This window comes from Triturus cristatus, chromosome 3_1, assembly GCF_964204655.1.
Source record: "Triturus cristatus chromosome 3_1, aTriCri1.1, whole genome shotgun sequence".
Classification (NCBI taxonomy): Eukaryota; Metazoa; Chordata; class Amphibia; order Caudata; family Salamandridae; genus Triturus; species Triturus cristatus.
The window spans coordinates 746,423,142-746,446,883 of record NC_140583.1 but is presented as its reverse complement, the minus strand read 5'-3'; the positions used below and the strand labels follow the sequence as shown (position 1 = coordinate 746,446,883).

The window sequence follows — 23,742 nt, the reverse complement described above, 5'->3', positions numbered from 1 at the left end:
TCACTGGACTCTGTGCACACTATACCTTACTATGGTGTAGTATATTCAGGGCAGGCTTCCTACACCTCCCTCCCCACTTCCCCTCACACTCTACTATAGAATAGTAATTTAATTATTGCATGTGACTACCGCTCTTTGCAGAGAGGCTTATAAACACAGGCGCATGTACACTGCACACATTCTAACACACCCAAAAGCACTGTTAGAAACTTGCACTGTCTTCAGCATCACCTCCAGAGCTCTCAATCATGCCCTGTTATTAACACTCATCTACATCCTGAACACATCCAAACACCTAGACGCAACTCAGTTCACAGTATGTGTTATGCAAGACTTAAATGTAGCATGAGAAAGAAACAAAACATATGAAAAAGCAAATACTGTCAGGTAATGCAAGATGAAGTAAAACATGTTAAACATAGCGTTCTGTACTGCTGACTTAGATTACTTAAAGAGTGTGTGCAATAATTGTTAGGAAACTCAATATGAGTATTTGCCTGTAATGTTAGGCACATTAATATAGGGCTTGGTACAGACCCTTTGCAAAGGTAGATTTTATGACCTGGGGCTGTATCAGGGTGGGCTTTTTTAGAGCAGCACAGAGCTGAGCATCTGTTTTATGCACTGCAATTTGTAAAGTGAAATCACTTAGCCTGATATTTCTTTGAGTTAGTGCTTTGTTTCCCCATAGTGCAGCTCGGAAACAGTGGTTGGGGTTTCTGCCTTTCTGTTTCTGACCTGTGCTGTTCCAAAATAAAGCACTAACTCAAGAGAAATATGTTAAATGTATTAATTTTACACCCTGCAGGCACATAAGACAGGCATTCAGCTCTGAGCTGCATCAGAAAAGCCCATCATAATATGGTTCCTGGTGTGCTTAAATCCATGCTTTAGATTCAATGTGCCTTGAGATTTTGTGGTCACAATGACTGTTATTTTATCACAGGCTTTGTGACCACCAAAGCCATTAGTACATCAGGTTCATAATTAATTCACCAATGATAGTTGGCTAACGATCAAATTACTTATCATTACCCCAATTTGTAGTTCTCCTTGTCCCAGTCGTTAACTGTTGCAAGAAACCTGGCTTACGGACCCACAGCACCTTCAGGGGTTCATGTACTTTGTCACACCGGCCACAGGGGGCGGCAAATTTGGTCATCGGTCTGGAGGGCTCGCCACCTACTTGTCTACGACTAGTATACCATCAGCAGTATTCCTGGACGCAACCTCAGCAACAACTTTAGTAGGAAGAATCAACATCTTTCTCCAGGGCAAAGAAACAGAGATGGTCTTAATTAATATGTACATTCACCCCAAACGGGAAGCGAAGGAGTCAAAAAGACTTACGGACCAAGTGACAAAGTACGCAACGGAGATGAAAACTGAAACAATGGTCCTGTCAGGAGACTTAAACCAAAACCTTTTTGGCACTTCAGAGGCAGAGGAGGTTCGCATACAAACGGAAATCTACAACATTCCTTCGCAATGCGCAGCAACTCATGGTCAGAAGATTTCTAAGAAAAACTGCCTCTTGGCCGACTTAGAACATCTACATCTCCGAGCGCTGAACGGCAGATTCACTGAAGATTCACCTCCTGTTGATTCTCACTACTCTTCAACAATGAGTTCTGTATTGGACTAAACGTTTGTAAGTCTTTCACTGTTTCCATACATCAAGGGGTTCAGAATGGGGGACAAAGGGGAGAGTGACCACCTCCCACAAGAACTGCAGTTAATAACCTCAGCATGTAGCTCAATTACACAAGATCTAACCCTGGGGCCCACATACACATCCAATTTAAGAAAGATCAAATGTACTGTAACCGACACTGATCCTCAGGCAGAAGATGCAATTGAACTCTTTAATTCTCTCGCAACAGGCTCAATGGATCAAATAGCCCAATGGGGACAATTCACAGCCACATTATTAGACCGTTATGCTGCCACTCCAACCAAAAAAAGCCACTCGCAGGCCATGTGGCAGAAATATAGTATTCCGAAAGGCCAAAGAGATCGTCTTAAATCCCCCAAAAAAGTATTAAACCATGCATTGCGCTGACTGAGAAGATTTCCGGGAGATATTAGCACTTGCTCACTCCTATGGTAGAACTCAGACCATCCGCCTCCCCCCCCTTCCGCTCCGAAGCCACTGAGATCATCTGCGGCGTACCCCAAGGCTCATCCCTCAGCCCAACGTTGTTCAACGTCTACATGGCACCGCTCGCCCACGTCGCACGAAGGCACGACCTCAACATCATCTCCTATGCTGACGACACCCAGCTGATCCTCTCCCTCACCAAAGACCCCCACACCGCCAAAACCAACCTCCACGAGGGAATGAAGGATGTCACCGACTGGATGAGAAACAGCCGACTGAAGTTGAACTCGGACAAGACGGAGGTCCTCATCCTTGGATCCACCCCCTCGGCCTGGGATGACTCCTGGTGGTCGACTGCACTAGGAGCACCCCCCACACCCACTGACCACGCACACAATCATGGGGTCATCCTCGACTCCACCCTCTCCATGACGAAGCAGGTCAATGCCGTCTCCTTCTCCTGCTTCGACACCCTCTGCATTCTTCGCAGGATCTTCAAGTGGATCCCCACCAAAACTAGAAGGACGGTCACCCAGGCCCCTTGTCAGCATTAGACTGGACTACGGCAACGCACTCTTCTCAGGAGCCCCGGCCAAACTCCTGAAACTGCTCCAACGCATCCAGAACGCCTCCGCACACCTGATCCTTGACATCCCTCGCCACAGCCACATCACACCCCACCTGAGAGACCTGCACTGGCTCCCCATCAACAAGAGGATAACCTTCAAACTCCTCACCCACGCACACAAGGCACTCCACGACACCGGACCAATGTACCTCAACAGCCGACTCAGCTTCTACACCCCCACCCGCCAGCTCCGCTCCACAGACCGTGCCCTCGCCACCATCCCCCGCATCCAAAGAGTGACCACCGGCAGCAGATCATTGTCCCACCTCGCCGCCCAGACATGGAACACCCTCCCCTTCTGCCTGCGGCAGATCGAAGACTTCCTAACCTTCAGGAGACTCCTGAAGACCTGGCTCTTTGAACAGTAGCAGCGCCCCCCCCACAGTGCCTTGAGACCCTCACAGGTATGTAGTGCACTCTACAAATGCCTTGATTGATTGATTGATTACGGGAGCAAAGGATATCACTTAAAAAACTGAAATGGAATATCACCAAAGACAAAGAAAACGCAACTTGGGCAAAATTATTACATGATCTAAACCGTAATGACAGCGCCCAGTTTTGGAAAACTGTGAATGGGATAATCCACCCCCACCATGAAGGCATATCGTCACATATCGCGGAAGATAGCTGGGTGGAATTCATCACCAAGCACTTTAATAACCAAAGGGGAGACGCCGAAACAGAAGAACCAAATCAGTGGCTAACATATGAATACTCCGGAGCATGCAACCCAGAGATCCGGGAGACAAATTTGGCAATGAGAGAATTCACATCCCCCTGTACAGTTAGTAGTCCATCGCTGCTTTTAATAAAAAAGCAGGTTGCAAAAGGAAGGAGAGAAGGGACACCAGGACCAAACGGCATCCCTCCCGCGCTGTATAAAGCCAAGTCGGAGGACTGAGCTGGCATCCTGCAACCTCTTTTTTTAGAAGTTAGGTTCCTGAACAGACTACAAGATTCATGGAAGGGTTCGACAATTGTGCCGATCTATAAAAAAGGAGACAAGGCCGAGTCAAGCAACTATCGGCTCGTAGCCTTGATAGATAACGAAGCAAAATACTTTGCAGGTACAATCTTAGAGGAACTTACAAGCTGGGCAGAGGCAAACAAGATAATACCGCTAAATCAAACTGGCTTTCGCAAAATGGCGGGTACATCAACTAATAGTCTCGCAATCTCCCTACTGATAGACGCAGCAAAAACATCAAATCTTCCCTTACATTTATGTTTTATCGATTTCAGCGCAGCATTTGATAACGTGGAAAGGGGCAGACTTTGGGGGAAGCTGGCGCGCTGGGGAATTCCGCAGTCCACTCTAAACATCCTGTCTTTTCTCCATACAGACACCTGTGTGCAGGTGAAACTAGGGGGTGGAACTCACCTCTCTTCTAAAGTCCCCACAACCAAAGGCCTGAAACAGGGCTGCGTGCTTGCTCCCACCCTGTTCAATCTATTCATGGCCGACCTCCCAAAGGCACTCAATGCTTGCAATTCACATTCCCCAAAGCTAGGTGGAAAAACATTGACCAATCTTATGTACGCACACAACGTAGTTCTGCTCAGTCATACTTACTTAGGTCTCCAACACCTACTAATGGAAATGCAGAACTATGCCACAGAAAATAACTTAAAAATCAATCTTAGCAAGACTCGGTCAATGATGATAAACAACAAAAGAAATCAGCAGAGGAATTGGTTTCTGAATGGCAACCAACTTGAATCATCGCAGGATTTTAAATACCTAGGAGTAATAATTGATAAGGAAGGAACTTTAAAACGTCAAAAAGAGGAAATAAGAAGGAGAGGGCTGGTAATAGCACTTTCAATGAAAAATCTTGCCAATAAACTTATGGGGCTGACACTGAGCCCACTGCTGAAGGTAGTTCAGGCCAAACTACTGCAGACGATCACCTAGGGCAGTGAAGCACTGCGGGGGAGGGACGCCAAGATACTAGATAGCACGCTGGTTAAAGCCTATAGGATCATGTTTTGCCTCCCGCATTACACTTCACCGGCTCAAATAAGGTTGGAGTTCGGACTCCTACACCAATCCCTGGTCAGGCACGAGTCTTATGTTATCTGTTGTCACAAAATCAGAAACACCACTCCAAATACGTTGAACCAACTGCTGTGGCACGAAATCCAGCATAGGGACACGTGCCAAGCCAGAAGATGTCTTCAGACATCTCTGGAAAGCACCAAGCTCACAGATCTCTGGAATACTCAACTTGGTCATTCAGCTTTCATTGCGGTGGTAGAGGATATGGCAACCTTTGCAGATAGATCCCGTGCCTGGATGACCTTGAACTCATACAAATTACGTGCACCACAGTAGTACTTTAATGAGGGCTATTCGAAAGAGATCAAAATGAAATTTTTAAAGCACGGATTAGGTATCCTCCCATGCACCCAGCATCTTCCACCATGGCTCATTTTACACCTAATCTGCACCTGTAAGGATCTACATCAGGAACGGTTACAGCTATTAAAAGCTCCCCTGAAGCAGCTAGGTATCCACACCAGGAGACAAGCGGTGTTGGCTTGCTTTAATCCAGGATATACGCAGCTGAACTGAAGATTAGTAAAATATTTAAAGCTGGCCGAACAAAAATCACTTAATAGTGGAATAGCCATAAAAGCAAGCCACACAAGTATGAAGTCTTAGCGGTACAACTAACAGATGATCGGGGACCGGTTTCCCTCAAAGGACAGAGCATCAGCACTTTCCTGGCACACAAAACGTTTGAGCAAAAACTAACAATAAGAACAATACACTCTATAAGGCTCCTTAATACGCCTGCCCAGTACCAGCTGGGAACAGTGAATACACTGCACTTTATCCGGCGAACAAATGAACCTTGCCATCGCCTGCTTAGCTAACTTTCTTTTTTATTGCACAGCAAGTTTGGTCTCTGTTTTATGTTTTTTTATTATTGTACAACAACACTTTTAACATAATTTTTGTAAACACATGTTGCAATGGTTTTAAATAACTATGCAAAATAAAACAATCTTGAAACTTGAAAACTTGAAACAGTCCTTAACTGGGAAGCACCTCTGCTTTCAGCAGAGGTTTCCTATTATTGCTCGGGAACGTAGATTTCTGTTGCTTGTATATTTCTTTTACGCTTATTATCCACTATAAAGGCTCTTTCCTTGCCCATCCTCCTGTGTCTACCAAGGTATACTTGATTGAAGGTGCAATCCTAGGACAGAGGGATGGTTTTAGACTGGGACGAGGAGGTCTATGAATTGGTTTACTGAAGATTGACGGTAAGTAGATGGTTAATTACCCCTTCATCTTTGTCCAAAACTTTTCTTCTAAAGTAAGTGATGCTTAAAGAATGTTATCGCTTTCAACAATTACTTAATTGCTAATTTGAAATCCGAAGTAAAAAAGGATTTATTGTAATCTGACAAATCCACCTTGTATTTTTTAACAAATGTTAGACAGTGTCACAGCCCTACAACTTTTCTGAAGGGAAGCCCTCTTGCTTCTATACAGGAAGCCACTACTGCTCAAGTGGAACATCCGTGAATGTTGGAAGGGATTATTTCCCCTACTGAATTATATGCCTGTGAAATGGCCTGGTGAACGCATCTATCTAATATCTGTGATGACACTTCCTTGCTTTTGTTAGATGTTCCATGTATAACAAAAAGAAAACTGGAAGATCTGAACTCCTTTGTTCTTTCAAGGTAGATTGATAAACACCTCTTAACATCTAAATTGGAACTGACCTTTTGTCTGCTTCTGAATGAAAGAGAGATAATTTCACTTCTTTAACCAAAGGAAAATATGATTTTATTTTAGGAATTAACTAAGAATTCAACTTTAGAAATTCCCTACTGGGAAGAATCTTAAGTTAGGAGAAGAAGACATCAATGCTCCCTACTCACCTAAACTTCTTACTGATGTGATTTCTACAAGAGAATCTGTTTTAGACACAAAGCTAGATCTGACTCTTGTAGAGGTTCGAAAGGCAGCAACTGTAAGCCTCTCAACACTATAGATATATCTCATGAAGGGATTGTATTTGACACTGTTGACCTCTTGAGTCTAAAAGTGTAACAATTATAAACCAATAGATCTTAGAAGAATCGTCCTACCTTCAAAGCTTTCATGGCCCCCCACTGAGAGGCTAATGTCGATAAAGACAAAACATTGAGAAACCCATCCTTCAAGAATTACAGAATTTGAAAATGGTCTACAGTTAACGGATCAGGGGCTAGATGTATAAAGGCTTTTTGAGGTTTCACAGAATGGGGCCATTTGAAATCGCAAAAAGCATTTCCAGATGTACAAAGCCCAAATTTGCAATTCGGTAAACTGTCACTGAATCACAATTTGTGTTTGCTCATTTGTATTTGGTAGGGGTGTCTTTAGTGCTACCTTCAAAATACTGATTTGCATTGGTATGTACGAATGTTTTACGACTGAAATGCTGTTGCAAAACATTTGCACTTTACCGCCAACTCAAACTTGGTGGTAACCCATTCACAAATTGGAAGGGGTCCCCAAGGGACCTCTTCCCTTTGAGAATGCTTGAAATAATATTTTTTAGGAGCATGCAGTGGTCCAAGGGAGCACTGCCTACTCATAAGAAAGGAAACTTAAACATTAACATTTTTTGTTTTTTAACACAGCCCATTTTCTGTTAAGCATAACGGGCTGCATTTAAAAAAAAGAGATTGCTTTATCAAAAGCAATATCAGACATGGTGGTCTGCTAACCCCAGCAGGCCACCATCCCAGTGATGGCAGTAAATCCTAGTGTGTCAAAAATTGTGACCTACATCATTACTATTCACGAAGTAGGTGTATTTGCAACACTCTACAAATCGCTAATGAAGGAACAGGGGCTAAATATAATCCCTTTGTACATTAGTAATAGGGTTTCTGAAATAGCGATTTGCATGAAACGCTATTTGGTTATCGCTATAACTATTGTTCGATCATCAAGCCCCTAGGCCTTTGGAAGAACACCATTTTAAGAATGAGATTTAATGTTTCCTGTAGGACGGAAATGTTGATGATTTGAGTGATTCCCTAATTTGTGAATTGAAGAGCGATCATTACAGCAGCCTATTTGTTGCAATCCTACCTTCTCAAATTCCAAGCTGTCGATCTAAGGTGCTGGAACTGGATTAACAGTAGAGCCGGGAACTGGAGAGGAGGATTTTAAAGGGAGAGATGAAGAAATTCCCCTTCATACGAATGCATTAGCAACGTAAACTATGGGTGATATGGCCAAAAATGAGCTATTAGAATCACTGCCTTCCTCCTCCTGAATCTTCTAAAGCACCCTTGGGAGGAGGGGTATAGGTGGGAATGCATATAGTTCTCAATACCTTGCCCTCAGGCCTATATGTTCCCTGAGGGCAAGGTATTGACAAAGCATCTATCGCCTAGGCATGTGGACACCATATCAGTGTACAAAACTGGGTAAGCATTGCATTGTGTTGTGACGGACATAGATGTATTCAGGTGACTCCAAACAGGGCACACACTCAATTGAACATTCTGGTTGACAGGAGAAAATTGATGGATGATGGAGGATTCCAGTTGAAATAGTTCACTCGGAAGTTCAACTGCAATGCTTACCAAACTGCTGTTAATTTTCCCCTGTTGGATGGCAAAGCGGCTTCCCACTGTGACCAGGGACCCTTCATTTACTGATACATAAGAGTTGTTACACACCCCCAGAAGCTGGCATCTGTTTTAGATGAATCAGAGGGGAATACTGCAAGGGAATGTCCCTCAATATTTTGCTCCCCACTAACCACCAAATTAGGTGTTGTTTTATGTAGGGTGTTTCTGGTTTCAATTGCTCGCTATCCAGAAAGCTCGGGGACCAGTGTGGAAGTATATGGTTTACCAGGGGTTTGAGATGGAGTCTCAACCACTGGACCAGTGCTGTTGCAGTTGCCATTAAACTCTACACCCTTAGCCAGGCCGTTGCTGTTAGAGAAGACTGATGCATGAGATGATTTACAGCATTCTGGCAAAATCAGGCAATGCTTTCACGAAGTTCACAATCTCGTGAAAGGTTGCTGTCAGGACTGGGTCCAAAGTTCCAGCAGGAGAAGTTTGGGAGCAGACAGTGGGGTCCTTTTACAGGGTGACCAAACAAAAGTTCAAAGGGTGGAAACCCTACTCCTCATTTACATTGTTCTCTTTTAACCAACCACCTAGTGTTTTCACTGAAAAGTGAACACATTCCACCCAGGACTGAGTCTGGGTCTTTCCAGTCTACCTGAATCTTATCCTACACTCTTCAGTGGTGAGTCCATTGCCATCAATCAGGGTACCCTTCATGAGGCCATAAGACTCAACATCTTTTTGGGGAAATGTCAGAAGTCTATCCCTTCTTTTTCCTAAAAATAGTTCCCACAAGAAAGGACCCCAATTTTTTCTGGCTATGTTTCTACCTATACAAGCCCTCTCAAATGCAGTGAACCATTTAGTGATGTTATCACCATCTGAATATTTGGGGACAATCCCTTTAAGGAGTTTGGAGTCATAAAAACCTTCACCCTCCCTAGTTATTTATATGCTGCCAACAGAGATCCATCTCTTTTTTTTCACAGACTATTTTCAGGAGCTGAGCGTCTAAGTACAGTCTACTGGTCAATCTTTCTAGCATAAGGTCCTCATCTCAGGGAGCCTAAGCTGTATCTGAAGGGAATGGCTCCTGTCCATCCTCAGTATTATCTTCATTGACATTATCATCATCCCCAGACTGGTCTACCACCTCTGGGTGATGTTTCTCAAACTGAGCTATCAGTTTTTGAAGATATTCCTATTTTGGACTATTGGCTGTTCTGATACCATAACCTTTACAGAGGGCCCTGCATCTAGCAAGGCTGAGGTCAGTATAAGGAGTCAGATCAAACTCCTGAACCTGGTTCTGGTTTCAGGCATTATTTTGCTAAAGTTCGGACCTTTTTATGAAGTTAAAAAAATAACTACACTTGAAATAGTTTTTTCTAACTAAAGTACAGATTTTTAAAGTTCTAAACAGTTCGTTTCAGGGACTTAACCGAGACCCTCGTAGTTACGTTTGGAAATTTTGAAAAAATAGACCAACCAAAAATTTGACTGCCCAAAGACAATTTTTGAATTTACTCATGTGGTCAAATATTGACAAAGTGGTTCCAGCAAATACAAAGTCTTCTATCCCACCTCTGAACCACCAAATGTTTTAAGCTGGCTCTCTATATAGTGTACTAAGAAGAAGTACACTGCGCAAAGAGTCCAGAGAATCCCTAAATGGTACACAGGGGTGAAAGCAGATAATTCTAATGCTCTTTTTGTGGTAGTGTGGGCAAGCTGTGAGGCTTATCAAGGGGTAGTGCTAAGCATTTGTTGTACTCACAGATGCAATAAATGAGACGCACACTCAAGAATAAATTAGAGACCAATTTGTAAAAATAAAGTCTATTTGTATGCATTTTTTAAAACCTAGATCACACTTCTAAAGTAAGTACTTACGGAGTTACGATTTTTCAAAGTTCTGAAAATATGCCACCTTAGTGTGCAATTACGCACCATAGGAAGCAATGGGGAAAGAGAGTAACAGTGCATATAAAATCAGGCAATGCATTCAAGAAGTTCACCTTGTTTTAGGACAATGTCGGGACTAGTTCTAAAGTTCCAGCAGGAGACCTTTGGGATCGTCCCGGATCAGGCAAGAGCAGAGTGCTGAGGGCCTTGGAAACTGATGGGCAAAGATGAAGGGGGGCACTTGAAAATGCACTGCACAGGTGACTTACAGATAAGTCCAGGGGGGTCCCCTTGGAGGGAGGAGGTTGCAAGGGCCTGCTGACCACATGAACAGAGCTGGTAAGTCAGTGCTGGGGCTGGTGGGGCTCGGTGCAGAGCAAACAGGTCAGCCAGGCATTGTGCGTCTTTAGGGTCCTCGTCGTCAGGAGCAGGCAACTTGCAGAGATGATCTTGGAACAGCTTAGCCACTCAGTTTGTGAGTTTTGCATTTCTCAGCATCCCTTGATGAGTGTTTGCTTCTGGTGCTTTGTGAGTCAGTCATGGACTTTTCTTCGGTACCCCTGATATTGCTACGTCAAAGCTCTGGCAGGTCCTGGTACCTCCAAACCTGGTGGCATGGAAGATCTGACCCCCCAGAGCTGTTGTACCTCTTCTTGCTTCGGTGCAGCATCAAGATCGTCAAGGAGCAGCAAGTCGACAAACTGGACTTCATGGGATTGGTGCCTGCGGTGTCCAGGGGAGTGCTACCTTCACTCCAAGGGATCATCTAGGGTGACGGTTGCCCAAAAGACCTGGTGGGAGACAGTCAAGTCACCCAATCCTGGATTCTCCTGGGTGTCTAGTTTTCAGAAATGTATAGGTTTGCTAGGTTTCCGTTGGTGTCGGCAGAGCTAGGGTTAAAAAACTACAGCTAGGCACTTTTCCAAAAAAGGGTCATTTTTCACTGTGACATTGTGGTGTGTCTGTGTTGCGTTTTGCACCGTTTCCTGTCACGGGCATTAGACCTACCCACGCAAGTGAAGTAACATTTTTCTCGGAAGACTTTGGGAAATGCAGGGTGGGTGGAAATTTGTGGATCCACGCAGATTCCAGAACTTTCCACAACAGAAATGTGAGGAAAATGTGGTTTTTGGGACATTTATTTAGGTTTGCAAGGGATTCTGGGTGACAGAACCTGGTGAGCCATTCAAGTCACCCCATCCTGTGTTCCCCTTGGTGTCTAGTTTTCAAAAATGTATAGGTTTGCTAGGTTTCCCTAGGTGCCGGCAGAGCTAGGGTTAAAAAACTACAGCTAGGCACTTTGCAAAAAAAAGGGTCATTTTTCATTGTGAAAATGTGGTGTGTTCACGTTGCGTTTTGAGACGTTTCCTATTGTGGGCACTATGCCTACCCACACAAGTGAGATACCATTTTTATCGGGAGACTCAGGGTGATTCAGATTTGTAAAGCAACTGTTATTACCTATTGACTTTCAATGCATTTCTGCCTTCCAAATGAAAGACAATGTGTAAAAAAGAAGTCATTTTGAAAAATGACCGATAATTCTCATGCTAGTATGAGTGTTATCAATTTCGGAAATGTGCAAATATCTACTGTTTCTAAACTCTATATTTTGTTCCCATTTCAGAAATACATAGGTGTCTTTCATACCAATTTTTCCATGTATACATTTTCCCAGAGTAATTGCTATATACCTGCTATATAATAAAAAAACATTGCAAGTCGCTGCTCAGTTTTTGGCTCAGGGTTCGTCGGGTTCGTGGTGAACCTACAAGTCCTATATATCCCCACAACCAGTAAGGTCCTGCGGATGTAACGGTTTATTGCTTTCAAAGAGCTGTCATAATTAGAAGAAGTTACAGGTGAAAACGTTGACACAAAAAGCTGTTTTTTTCAACTAATTTTCAATTTTTCCTATATTTAACTTGTAGTTTCTATAAAGAAACCTCACAGGATCTACACAAATGAAACCTTGCTGAATTTAGAATGTAGTCTACTTTTCAAAAATGATAGCTTTCAAGGATCCATTATTGCTTTCATAACCATTTCTACCATTAACTGGAAGGAGTTGAAAGCACAAAAAATAACAAAAATAGGCTATGTCCCAGAAAAATGGCAAAACTGTGAAAAAAAATTGGTTTTCTGACAAACGTCTGTCATTCCCTAAAAGCTGGGAAAATGGTGATTTCAGCCCCACAAACCCTTTTTAGATACCATTTGCAGGGAAAAACCCAGACGCTTTCATTTGCAGCACTTTTTTTCCCATTTTTCATAAACAAAACAACATTTAGCTGTATTTTGGCTAATTTCTGGGACCCCTCCAGGGGAATCCACAAACGCTGGGTACCTTTAAAATCCCCATGATGTTAGAAGAAAAGGACACAAATTTGGCGTGGATACCTTATGTGGTGACAAAGTTACAGGGGCCTAAGCGCAAACTACCCCAAATAGCCCAAAAAAGGCTTTGCACAGGGGTTTCTCATGATCCCACGGGTTCTAGCGCAAACAAGAGCCTTTCAGGCGGAGCTAATTTTGATCACTCCATTATGGAGGGCTCAGGCTTGGTTTCCGGTGTTGCTCGACATGAGTTGCGCGATCCCGATTCTTCTTCCCCAGTTGCAGAACCTATTGCTGGACCCTCTTCAGAATCCTCACCCTTTGGTGGCGTCGGGCCAGCTTCCTCTCGTTGCTTGGCGGGTTTCAGGGACAGGTGGAGTGTCCCGGGCCTTTCACGAGAAGCTAGTAACTTCATCAAAGAAGCTTGGTCGGCCAATACCCACAAGCGATACTCCTCATCTTGGAAAAGGTGGTGTGATTGGTGCGCTCAACGGGACGTGGATCCCGCTAAGGCACATGTGTCTTTAGTGGTCAACTTTTTGGCTTCTATGGCGTCCTCCGGGTTGGCGTACAGGACGGTCAACAACTTTCGGTCCGCCATATCGGCGGGACATTTACCTGTAGAAGGTAAGCCCATTGGGGAACATCCTTTAGTATGTAAATTACTGAGGGGAGTCAGGATGGTGAAACCCCCTTGCCCAAAGTACTCTCACCTGTGGGATGTTTCTCTTGTCCTCCGATTCCTGGAATCCTGGCCATCCAATAGGTTCTTGTCTCGTAAACAACTCTCGGCCAAACTGACTATGCTCTTGTGTCTCATTTCTTGCAAACGGGTTTCGGACGTCCGAGCGCTTGATTTAGCGGGGCGTAGATTTACCCCTGAGGGTGTGTCCTTCACTTTGTCCAGGAGAACGAAGTGTAACACTACTTCAGTCACGTATCCGGTTTTTCCTAACAATCCTAAACTGTGTGTGGTGCAATGTATTAAGGATTACGAGGTGAGTACTGAGGAATTTCGTGCTAATTTGCAGGGGCAATTACTTATTGCTTTGCAGAGGCCTTTTCGCCCAGTGACTCCAGCTACCTTATCGCGGTGGATGCGCTGGCTCATGGGCGAAGCAGAGATTGATATCTCCAAGTTTGGGGCACACTCTGCGCGCGGAGCCATGGCTTCCAAAGCATTTGTAACGGGCGTCAGCCTAGCAGATATCATGAGTGCGGCTGACTGGTCTAATGAGAATACTTTTAAAACGTTTTACTATAAGCCGATTGTCAATGTTGCTTCAATGGTGGTGGCTCAGCTTTGAACAAGCATAATCGGAGCCTCCGGTCCTGACATAGAATTAAAAATTTGCGAACATTCGTGACAAGAAGTTTCAATTCTATTAAGGACAACGGAGGCGAGGATTATCCCACCCAGAGATACACATTGTTTGATGTACTGCTATGGATTGCATATTCGCTTTCGAGATTATGATGCTGTATGTATTTGATCATGCTATATATTTGCATTGCTGTGTATTTTTTTCCCACCCAAATTTCTCGTGATGTACTGCTGTTGTTTTCACAACCTCGAGCGGTTTTTACGGGGTGTTTCCTTTCTTTCAGGTAATGACAGCAAGTAACCCTGATTATGGTTTATCGGCGATGGGACGCTTCGCAGTTTGTTGTTCCGCTCTCAAGCAAGTTGTCTGGACCGGGATCCAGTGAGAAGTTCGGCCCCGTTGGGCGCACAGTTCGTTGGTGGGAGAAGGCTCTAGCTATCGGTGATCCTCAGGAACAGGTCGTGCATGGACTTATCTACTGTTACAAAGAAAGAGGACTCTATGGGCTGACAGGGACCTTATATGGACGAGACTCTATGGTTGTCACGTGGTTTTTATCTCTGTTTTTATTGGCTGCTGTGAGCTTCCTAGTAAAGATTGAGAAGGCCTAGCAGCGAAGGGGTTAAGAAATGGGGAAGTGCCTGTTTGTCAGGATCTTTTCACTCATTGCATAAGAGAGGTAAATCAGTACAGTTATTACTTCAAGTGTCCTGCTCACAGTACTATTCTGGGATTAGGTCACTTCCTCTTCTCTGGGTGGCTTCTCAAAACCTAGAACTGATCTGATATGTTCTAGTAAGTGCCGCCATTAATCACCTTTTACATATTTGCCTTTCTAATCTGTGTCTAGATCATCATCTTGATCCAATATCTGATTCTTGTCTCTAGGATCTGTAAAGGTAGTATCAACAGCCTCTTTAATAAATGTTTTTAATACAGACATGAAATCTGGGGGACCTTTGTGGTAGCTGTAGAGTGCCACCTGGCTGTGTGCGGTATCATGTCACCACACCCCGAGAGCCAGATGTGGGCCTAGGGTACAAATAAAGGGAGTAGTGGTCGCTCATGGCCATTCTACGATACCTACTGGAATATTTGTGTCTGTGCCCCGTTCGGAGCATCCAGCGCTGTGGTGATCTACAGAACGCCCAGAACTGAGTATGCCACACTGGTGATGAGGATGGTGGTGGCCCAAATGTGTTGGATCTGCCTTGTCTGAAGTGTTCAGGAGGACCCAATGCTGCCCTGGGGAGAGGATGTTGAGACAATCGCTTGTAGGAGTGCTGCACCACTCTGCGAGTGAGCGCAGAGTGCCCCGCCTCGGTAGTGACAAGCGATGCAGTAAATGAAAAACATAGTAAGTTGTTTAAAGTTAAAGAAGGAGGTAAGAGCAGTACAGACCATACACACGTGCTCATACAACAGTTGAAAGAACTGCTACATCCAGGTCACAGAGACAATATGCACAGAATATAGCACGAAGGGATAAGGGTGTGTCTATTGGAAGTCGTGGCTGTCATTGACTGCACAGAAAAAGGAAGAGGGGCACCTTACCAAATAGGAGTTTTTTAAGTTTCAGAATTACAGCATGTGCAGCATTTTCAGACTTGCAAGTTTGTTTGTCTCATCACAGATTTTGTTTAGGGAATTCTTAGCAAACTTTCGACACTAGAATTAAAATATATTTAGAATTTTACAGCTCGAACTCTGGAAAATATGATGTAACTCCTTCACTAATTGTGAAATTATGAAATTGGGTAATATCTCCTCAGGTAGAAAATGTAAGCCCCAGAATAGATACTTCCCCTGATGGTAATATTTACATTGATTAGTGAAAGAGATGCATTGAGGGCCTGTACATCTTTGCTCATTTGATTTTCGTTGTAAATAAGGTGACCAGTCTCCTTGTACAATACACTCTGTACATGTGTTGGCCAACAAGCTAGACGGATAGGGCTGAAGAGAATCTATGCAATATTATTTACCTCAGGATCTTTCAATGAACCAATAATAGTTATATCTCTGCTGCAGAGAAACATCTATTCCCCTAAGAAAACAATGCACAGCTCCGATGGTCAGAGCCCTTGTCTAAATCAATCTGAAATCAGTAGTGTTCTTCGCTGTAGCAAACGGAATGCATTGCTGCAAACAACATTGCTAGAATAGCACTGCCTATCCACATTTAATGTAGCGTTTTGGGATTTAGAAGCCTTCACTAATATATGTGGTGGAAAATTTAGTATACTGAGGGTCATTAACAAATTTCAAACCAATTCTCAGGCACAATTTACAGTACTATGTCCTGTATTGTAGGTGGCACAACACAAGTACAAGAAGTGTCTAGACGTTTTGAATAGATTCTTATTGAAAATTGTACATTTCCTGAAGTGCATTAACTACAAATGTACACTCCTGAAGAGAAGCATGTACTTGAATTAGAACAAAGATACACGTGACCCTGGAGATGATATCAAACTGCAGGGCTAGTGAGTGTTTTTTTACTTTGAGAGATAAAACCAGCTCTAACAAAGTAAGGGCAAAATAGGTTACACATAATGATAAATCTCAATTTTTCTCAAGGGTATTTGAAAACAGTAGGCTCATACAACTGGAAATATCTTCAGACATGGGGTTAACGCATACATCATGCATTGAAACGTAAATTGTGATGAGATAATAAGGGAAATGTTGAAAAACAAACAGTAATCTGCAGTTTAAGAAATCATGGGAAGTATAACACTCATAAGAGAAAATCAGAGGAAAAATATGGATTCTTACCAGTTGATGGGCTAGCAACATAATAATTAGTTGAAATTGGGGGAATAGTTGCTGAGACTCTTGATGAGGGAACACTCGTGGTAGACTTTGTAGACAATGGCATACTTCTAGTAATTGGTGGTGAGAGGGTACTTGACGTAGATGCAGAAGATGAACTACTTGCAGTTAATGTTGAGTGCGTGCTCTTCATGGGCATTTGAGTATATGCTGCAGTAGCAGTTTTTCTTGAGAATGGACTACTGCCTATAGAGCTTGTAGCCGAGGTGCTACTTATAGTTTTTGTAGAGGAGGTGGTAATAGCTGTATATCTTGAAGAGGAAGGAACAGCTGTACTCATTGATAAAGATGGAATGCTTCTTGAAGAGGCTGCAGATGAAGACGTGCTGGCTGTGGTGCCTATATCCCTTTCAGTGACTGCTGTAATTCTAGATAGGGTGTACGTTGGATGTGTTGATGTTTGACATGGCTCAAAGTTGTAGTTGGCACATAAAAATCTAATTTGAAAGTTTAAACATGGTGGATTTTGCTGTTCTTTATTGTAGCATGTAAGTCCAAGTGATTTATCACATTTCACTTCTTGGCCAAGTTCCATTATGGGTGTATCAGGGTACTCTTCAGCTTGGCACTGAACATCTCTTGGAGCACTGCAAACTTCATTCCCAGCAGCTATTATATTAGGCATTGTCTCAATATCGCCATCCCCAGTCTTCGGATTTGTTGTGTCAAGCCAATGTGTCCAGGTTAGAGTTTCATGTGCAAGAAGACAGTCTTCTGAAGCAGGCTCTGTTCAGGAGAAGAAAATGATCTTGTTTCACAAATATTTTATAATGCAACATTCATATAGCACAATACAGAATATGAAAGCTGGTAGCTTTTTGTAGGCTCCACACCGAACAATGCTTCATTAAGGATGGAAATAATCATTATTACTTCAGATATTTCCTAACATCACCTAAACTGACAAGGCGTATATGATTGCTTGAATACACTGCATAAATCAGAGAGGCTGGTAGTATGCAACTTTAAAATGTGTCACATATTGTTTCACTTCAGCTAAGAAAATAAATAGTCTTGACGTCTGCTAGGTATACACACATGCCTTTCCACTCGAGGTACTTTGAAAACATTAATTTCACTTGGGGATTTTCTTGATGTGACATGGAATATAACTGAGTATCCAGGTTGGATAGAATATTTGATAACATGGAAGAATCATGTGTTTGGTGATTCTTGAACTGTGTATTTACTTGTAAGCATGTGTAATCAAGTAAATTAGAGAACTTACAATCAGGACTTAACAGATCTGAATGGGAGTACATTATTTCATGAGCATGTATAAACAATGATTACCATTACATTTTGCATTTTCTCACTCTTAAGATGGTTTTGCTCCTCGTAGAAAAGTGCTCAGTCCGGTGAAAAAAGAGATTCTCCTTGGAGCTCTTGAGCAGCACATGTGTGATGACGTGTAATAATAGGGGAATGTGAGAGTGATTCTTGGTGTCTCTATTACAGCTTAATATAGAAGACATGTAGAATGCCTTGGGGTGAGATTAGCAATCCCTACACTCTGAATGGCTGCTGATACGAAGTGTGCCTCTAGAAAACACTCATTAGATTGAATGGTGTGAACGTCAATTACCTGGGTGCATGTTTGCATGTGCTGAGAGACTGCGGAATGCTCCTTTGTAAATTTGAGTTCTTAGCTTCCCATGTGTTGTCTAATCAAATCGTGTGAAACTAGAAGTTGTTTTTACAATGAGAAAAACTGACTCACTAGATATTTGTGTACAGCCATTGGTGATAGGATTGACCTGAATGTTGTACGCTTTCATTTTTCTACCATTATTGAGGAGGATAGAATGATAGGTAGTATATTGTTTTTGAGTATTCTACAAGTCAGCAGTAATGTGTACTTCTTTTACTTGATCTCCAAGTCTATGTTGTCCCTTTACAATTTTGGGACTCAAGGTGTTCAAATCTCAGGAGAAATAGGTTTGATAGTGATGGGCTACTGAGCAGTCTGGTAAGGATGGGAAAAGAATTTATTACTCCAAAGAAAGTGTAACGTATTGATTTTTACATCATCATGTTCCTCTCCTGGCAAATACAGAAACAAAAGAATCATCTTGTACTGTCACTTTTAGGTGTTTGGAGATCTAGACATACTTCACAAGGACAGTATTGCTCTACAGACTGCTCCAAGAATAATATGATAAGAGGCCACTTTCTAAACCAAATAATTCCAAAAACCCTGAAGCCATATTATGGTGATATACAATATAATCTGTAAAAACTGCAAATAATTACTAACATTTTGTGTCTAGGTAAAGAACAGTTAATAAAAAGAGTCAGAAAAGTGACGATTGGAAGTAGAAACCAATTTATGTCTTACCCTCACATGCCTCATATGAGCAGCATTTGAATCTAGCTTGATAGTTGAAGCAGACTGGTGGACTCTGATCCGTATTGTGACAAACAAAGCCAGATGTATTACATTGTACAATCTGACCAAGGTATTCTAAAGGTGTATCCTGATACTTTTCTGCTCTGCATTCAACTTCTCTTGGATCCTTGCATATAGTTTTTCCTTTTGCTCTTAAATTTTCAAGTGTCTCAAAGTCGCCACGACCATCGGCTGGATTTGTTTCATCATACCACTCTGACCAATGACAGACTTCATGCACATAGACACAGGGCGCAGTTGGTGTCTCTGTTTAATATGAATTGAAATGTAAACTGAATTAGTTGACTGTTCAACAGTATAATGTCATCTGTAATCCCTGTACTCATTGCATTACTGCCATTCTTAGCCAACAAAGTACATGAATGAGTTAACTCTTTACAGTCAATCTGCAAAGAGTCTTCACAAAAGTAGATCTGGACAAATGAAATGGGCTTGTAGAACAGACCCTACAATCAAGCAATCAATCAAAAGATCTTTAATTTGCCACATTTCTGCCAGCATGAAAGCACAACATAAAAATTACAATAAAGTAATATATACATAGATAAAACATATTACATCTTATGCAAAAACTAATTAAAAAGTGTGTCAAAAGATTATCAACACGATACTCAAGAACCAGCAGCAACGATAATAAAGTACATAAAAAAGAGGCTGTCCAAGGGATTGGAAATCCAGAGAAATAGAATCAATTCACATATATCCCCGCTGAATTAAGATAAAAAAGACCATGAAAACATACACACAATACTGAATGGAGTACCAGCATTCAACTAAAAATTTGTGAAAGTCATTATTACAGGCATTTGTAGGCTTTCGTAATTTGAATGCCTTCCAAATAAACAAGGCCACTGCATGAAATGTCCCAGTGCTGTATAGGTTTTGTATAAACAACGCCATTCTACACTGTCTTAATCCATACTTTCTATATTTCTTTTTTCTTAACAGAGTTTTATATAGCGCAAACTTGACCAAAATTGGTTATCAGAGCGATTTACATAGCATCAGTTGCATTACATGAGGACACATTCACTTTTTTGTTTTGTTAGGGAGATTATGTGATTTGCCTAGAATCACAGGATGTTCAGCGTCATTGACGAGACTTGAACCCAGTTCCCCAGATTCGAGGTTGACCGCCCTAGCCGTTAGGCCAACTCCTCTCCCCTATAAATAGAGATTAAAAATAGTTTTCTTGGAGAATCACAAAGTGCTCAGAAAAACTTGATATGCTAGACCTTTCATTTAAAGAAAATACTTTAAAAAATGTGAACAAGTCATCTTTTATTTGTTATGAAATAATTGAGGGATTGTTATTTATGACCTGTTTATCTTTTGAGTTTTCAACAAAGACACAGAATGACAGCAAAGATATGAACAAAATTGTATGTTTACGTTCAGATAACTGCCTTTAAATTAATGATATATTCTGAATAAGTAGGCAATGTAGATGTTGTACTCATCTATGAGTAAATATTGAAAACTCATCTTCACCCTCATTCTGTAGGGACCAAAAATATCGCAAATCGAAGTTTGTTTGAGTTTCAGGATTACAGCATGTGCAGCAACTTCAGACTTTCAAGTGTTTTTTTCTCATCACAGATTTTGTTAAGGGAATTCTTTTCAAACTTTATACACAGAAATGAAAATATATTCAGAAGTTTGCAGCTCGAACACTGGAAAACATACTCTAACTACTTCACTAACTGTGAAAGATGAATGTGGGTAACAAATCTTTTGGCAAAAACCATTGGCCCCAGTATATGTATTTCCCTTGATGTTAATTTTTCTACTGAATACTGAAGGAGATGCAGTGAGGTTAATTTGGTTTTCCTTGTAAATGAGTTTCTATGTGTCCTTGTACAATAAAATCTAGAAATGCGTTGGCTAACAAGCAATATAATCCTAATATTATCTATTGTTGTCTTGATAATGTTATAATTAATGACCAGTATCCACTGCCGCTTATTTGAGATTTTCTGGATCCTTTTATGGAGCTTCTGTTGTCACCAAGTTTGGCCCCCACAGGCTTCCCATCTGGCCCATGTCAAGGAAAGCAATGAGTTGAAAATTGCGATCTAGACCCCTTTTGCAACTATACAAAATATATCAAAAGTGTCTTCTTTGATATTCTAAATGTATGCCCAGTGGTACACACAGATCACATATTGATATGCTTGGACACCCTGAGATGTTGCAGAGAACATGTGATAACCTTACTGTCTAGAGTTAGACAACATCATATGTCTTGTGAAACAAATAATTGTGAATCTAAAAGGAAAACATAGAGCATCTTAGGTAAATCTGAGTTCCACTGGACTCTCATTGGATCCTAAAAAAGGTTACTGCTCCTCACGAATAGCCTTGCTTTAAGCCAATAAATAAAATGCAAACTTTTCTAGGCCTGCCTCATTTTTATCAGCAGTTTATTGATAGATTTGACCGAAAGACAGGCTATCTCTCCCGACTACTCAAGAAAGTAAATACCAAGGCAACAATAATGTTGTAGTCATCTATCAGTAAAGATTAAAAACAAATTTTCACCCTCATTCTGAAGGGACCAATAATCCTGCTTCAATGCAAATAGGAGTTTGTTTGAGTTTTAGAATTACATCATTAATAGCATTTTCAGACTTTCAAGATTGTTTTTTTCATCACAGATTTTCTTTAGGGAATTATAAGTAAACTTTATATACTAGAATCAAACTATATTCAGAATTTTACAGCTCAAGCTACGCTGTAACTCCTTCACTAACTGTGAAATGATGAAAGCAGCTATCACCTCCTCTGGCAGAAAATGTAAGCCCCAGTATACATACCTCCCCTGATGGTAATATTTACATACATTAGTGAAAGAGATGCAGTGAGGACTTATACATCTTTAATTATTTGATGTTGTTTGTAAACGAGGTTACCAGTCTCCTTCTACAATAAATTCTATATATGTGTTGGCTAACAAGCTAGATAGTTCTGACGAGAATCTACTCAACATCATTTCCCTCAGGATTTTTCACCGTACCAATAATAGTTACATATCTGCGGCAGAGAAAGGACTATTCCCATAAGAAAACAATACACAGCACATGATAGTCAGAGCCCTTGTCGAAATCAATCTAGAAGTAGTGTTCTATGCTCTAGCAAACTGAATGCATGGTGCAAAATATACTGCTAGAATAGCACTGCTGGTCCCCATTTAATGTAGCCTTTTGGGATGTACAGGCTTTCAGAAATATATGGGGTGTGTACATTAGTTTACTGAGGGCCATTAACAAATTTCAAATCAATTTGCAGGAACGATTTACAGTACTGTGTCCTGAATTGTAGCTGGCACAGCACAAGTAGAAGAAGTTTCTAGACATTATGAATAGACTCTTATTGAAAATTGTACATTTCCTGAAGTGTATTGACTAGAAAAGTACACTCCTGAAGAGAAGCATGTACATGAATTAGAAAAAAGAAACAAGTGACCCTGGAGATGATCTTAAACTGCAGGAGTAGTAAAAGTTGTGTCTATTTTCTGTGATAGAACTAGCTCTTCCAATTTAAAGGCGGAATACGTTACACATGATGAAAAATACCAATTTTTCTAAATGTTATCTGAAAATGGTAGGCTCGCACAGCTGGAAATATATTTAGACATGGGGGTTGACACATACATCATGCTTTGAAAAGGAAATTCTGATGGGATAATAAGGGAATTGTTTAAAAACAAACAGTAATTTGCAGTTTAAGGAATTATGGGAAGCATAACACTCTCAAGAGAAAAACAGAGGGAAAATAAGGATTCTCACCAGTTGATGGGCTAGTAACAAAATAAGTAGATGTAATTGGGTGAATAGTTGCTGAGACTCTTGATGAGGGAACACTCGTGGTAGACTTTGTAGACAATGGCATACTTCTAGTAATTGGTGGTGAGAGGGTACTTGACGTAGATGCTGCAGAAGGTGAACTACTTGCAGTTAATGTTGAGTGCGTGCTCTTCATGGGCATTTGAGTATATGCTGCAGTAGCAGTTTTTCTTGAGAATGGACTACTGCCTATAGGGCTTGTAGCCGAGGTGCTACTTATAGTTTTTGTAGAGGAGGTGGTAATAGCTGTGTATCTTGAAGAGGAAGGAACAGCTGTACTCATTGATAAAGATGGAATGCTTCTTGAAGAGGATGCAGATGAAGACGTGCTGGCTGTGGTGCCTATATCCCTTTCAGTGACTGCTGTAATTCTAGATAGGGTGTACGTTGGATGTGTTGATGTTTGACATGGCTCAAAGTTGTAGTTGGCACATAAAAATCTAATTTGAAAGTTTAAACATGGTGGATTTTGCTGTTCTTTATTGTAGCATGTAAATCCAAGTGATTTATCACATTTCACTTCTTGGCCAAGTTCCATTATGGGTGTATCAGGGTACTCTTCAGCTCGGCACTGAACATCTCTTGGAGCACTGCAAACTTCATTCCCAGCAGCTATTATATTAGGCATTGTCTCAATATCGCCATCCCCAGTCTTCGGATTTGTTGTGTCAAGCCAATGTGTCCAGGTTAGAGTTTCATGTGCAAGAATACAGTCTTCTGAAGCAGGCTCTGTTCAGGAGAAGAAAATGATC

General features: G+C 41.6%; 1 protein-coding gene across 2 annotated transcripts in view; it reads right to left on the bottom strand.

The window, feature by feature from the left end:
• LOC146860908 (uncharacterized) overlaps nt 1-23,742 on the bottom strand; it is an 850,962-nt gene that overhangs the window by 165,341 nt on the left and 661,879 nt on the right. For both annotated transcript variants that reach the window (XM_085644903.1, XM_085644904.1), the window contains 3 exons: nt 22,934-23,719; nt 19,074-19,391; nt 16,679-17,461 (listed from right to left, as the gene is read on the bottom strand). In XM_085644903.1, the coding sequence (XP_085501029.1) occupies nt 16,679-17,461; nt 19,074-19,391; nt 22,934-23,719 (1,887 nt within the window). The remainder of the gene's footprint in view (nt 1-16,678; nt 17,462-19,073; nt 19,392-22,933; nt 23,720-23,742) is intronic.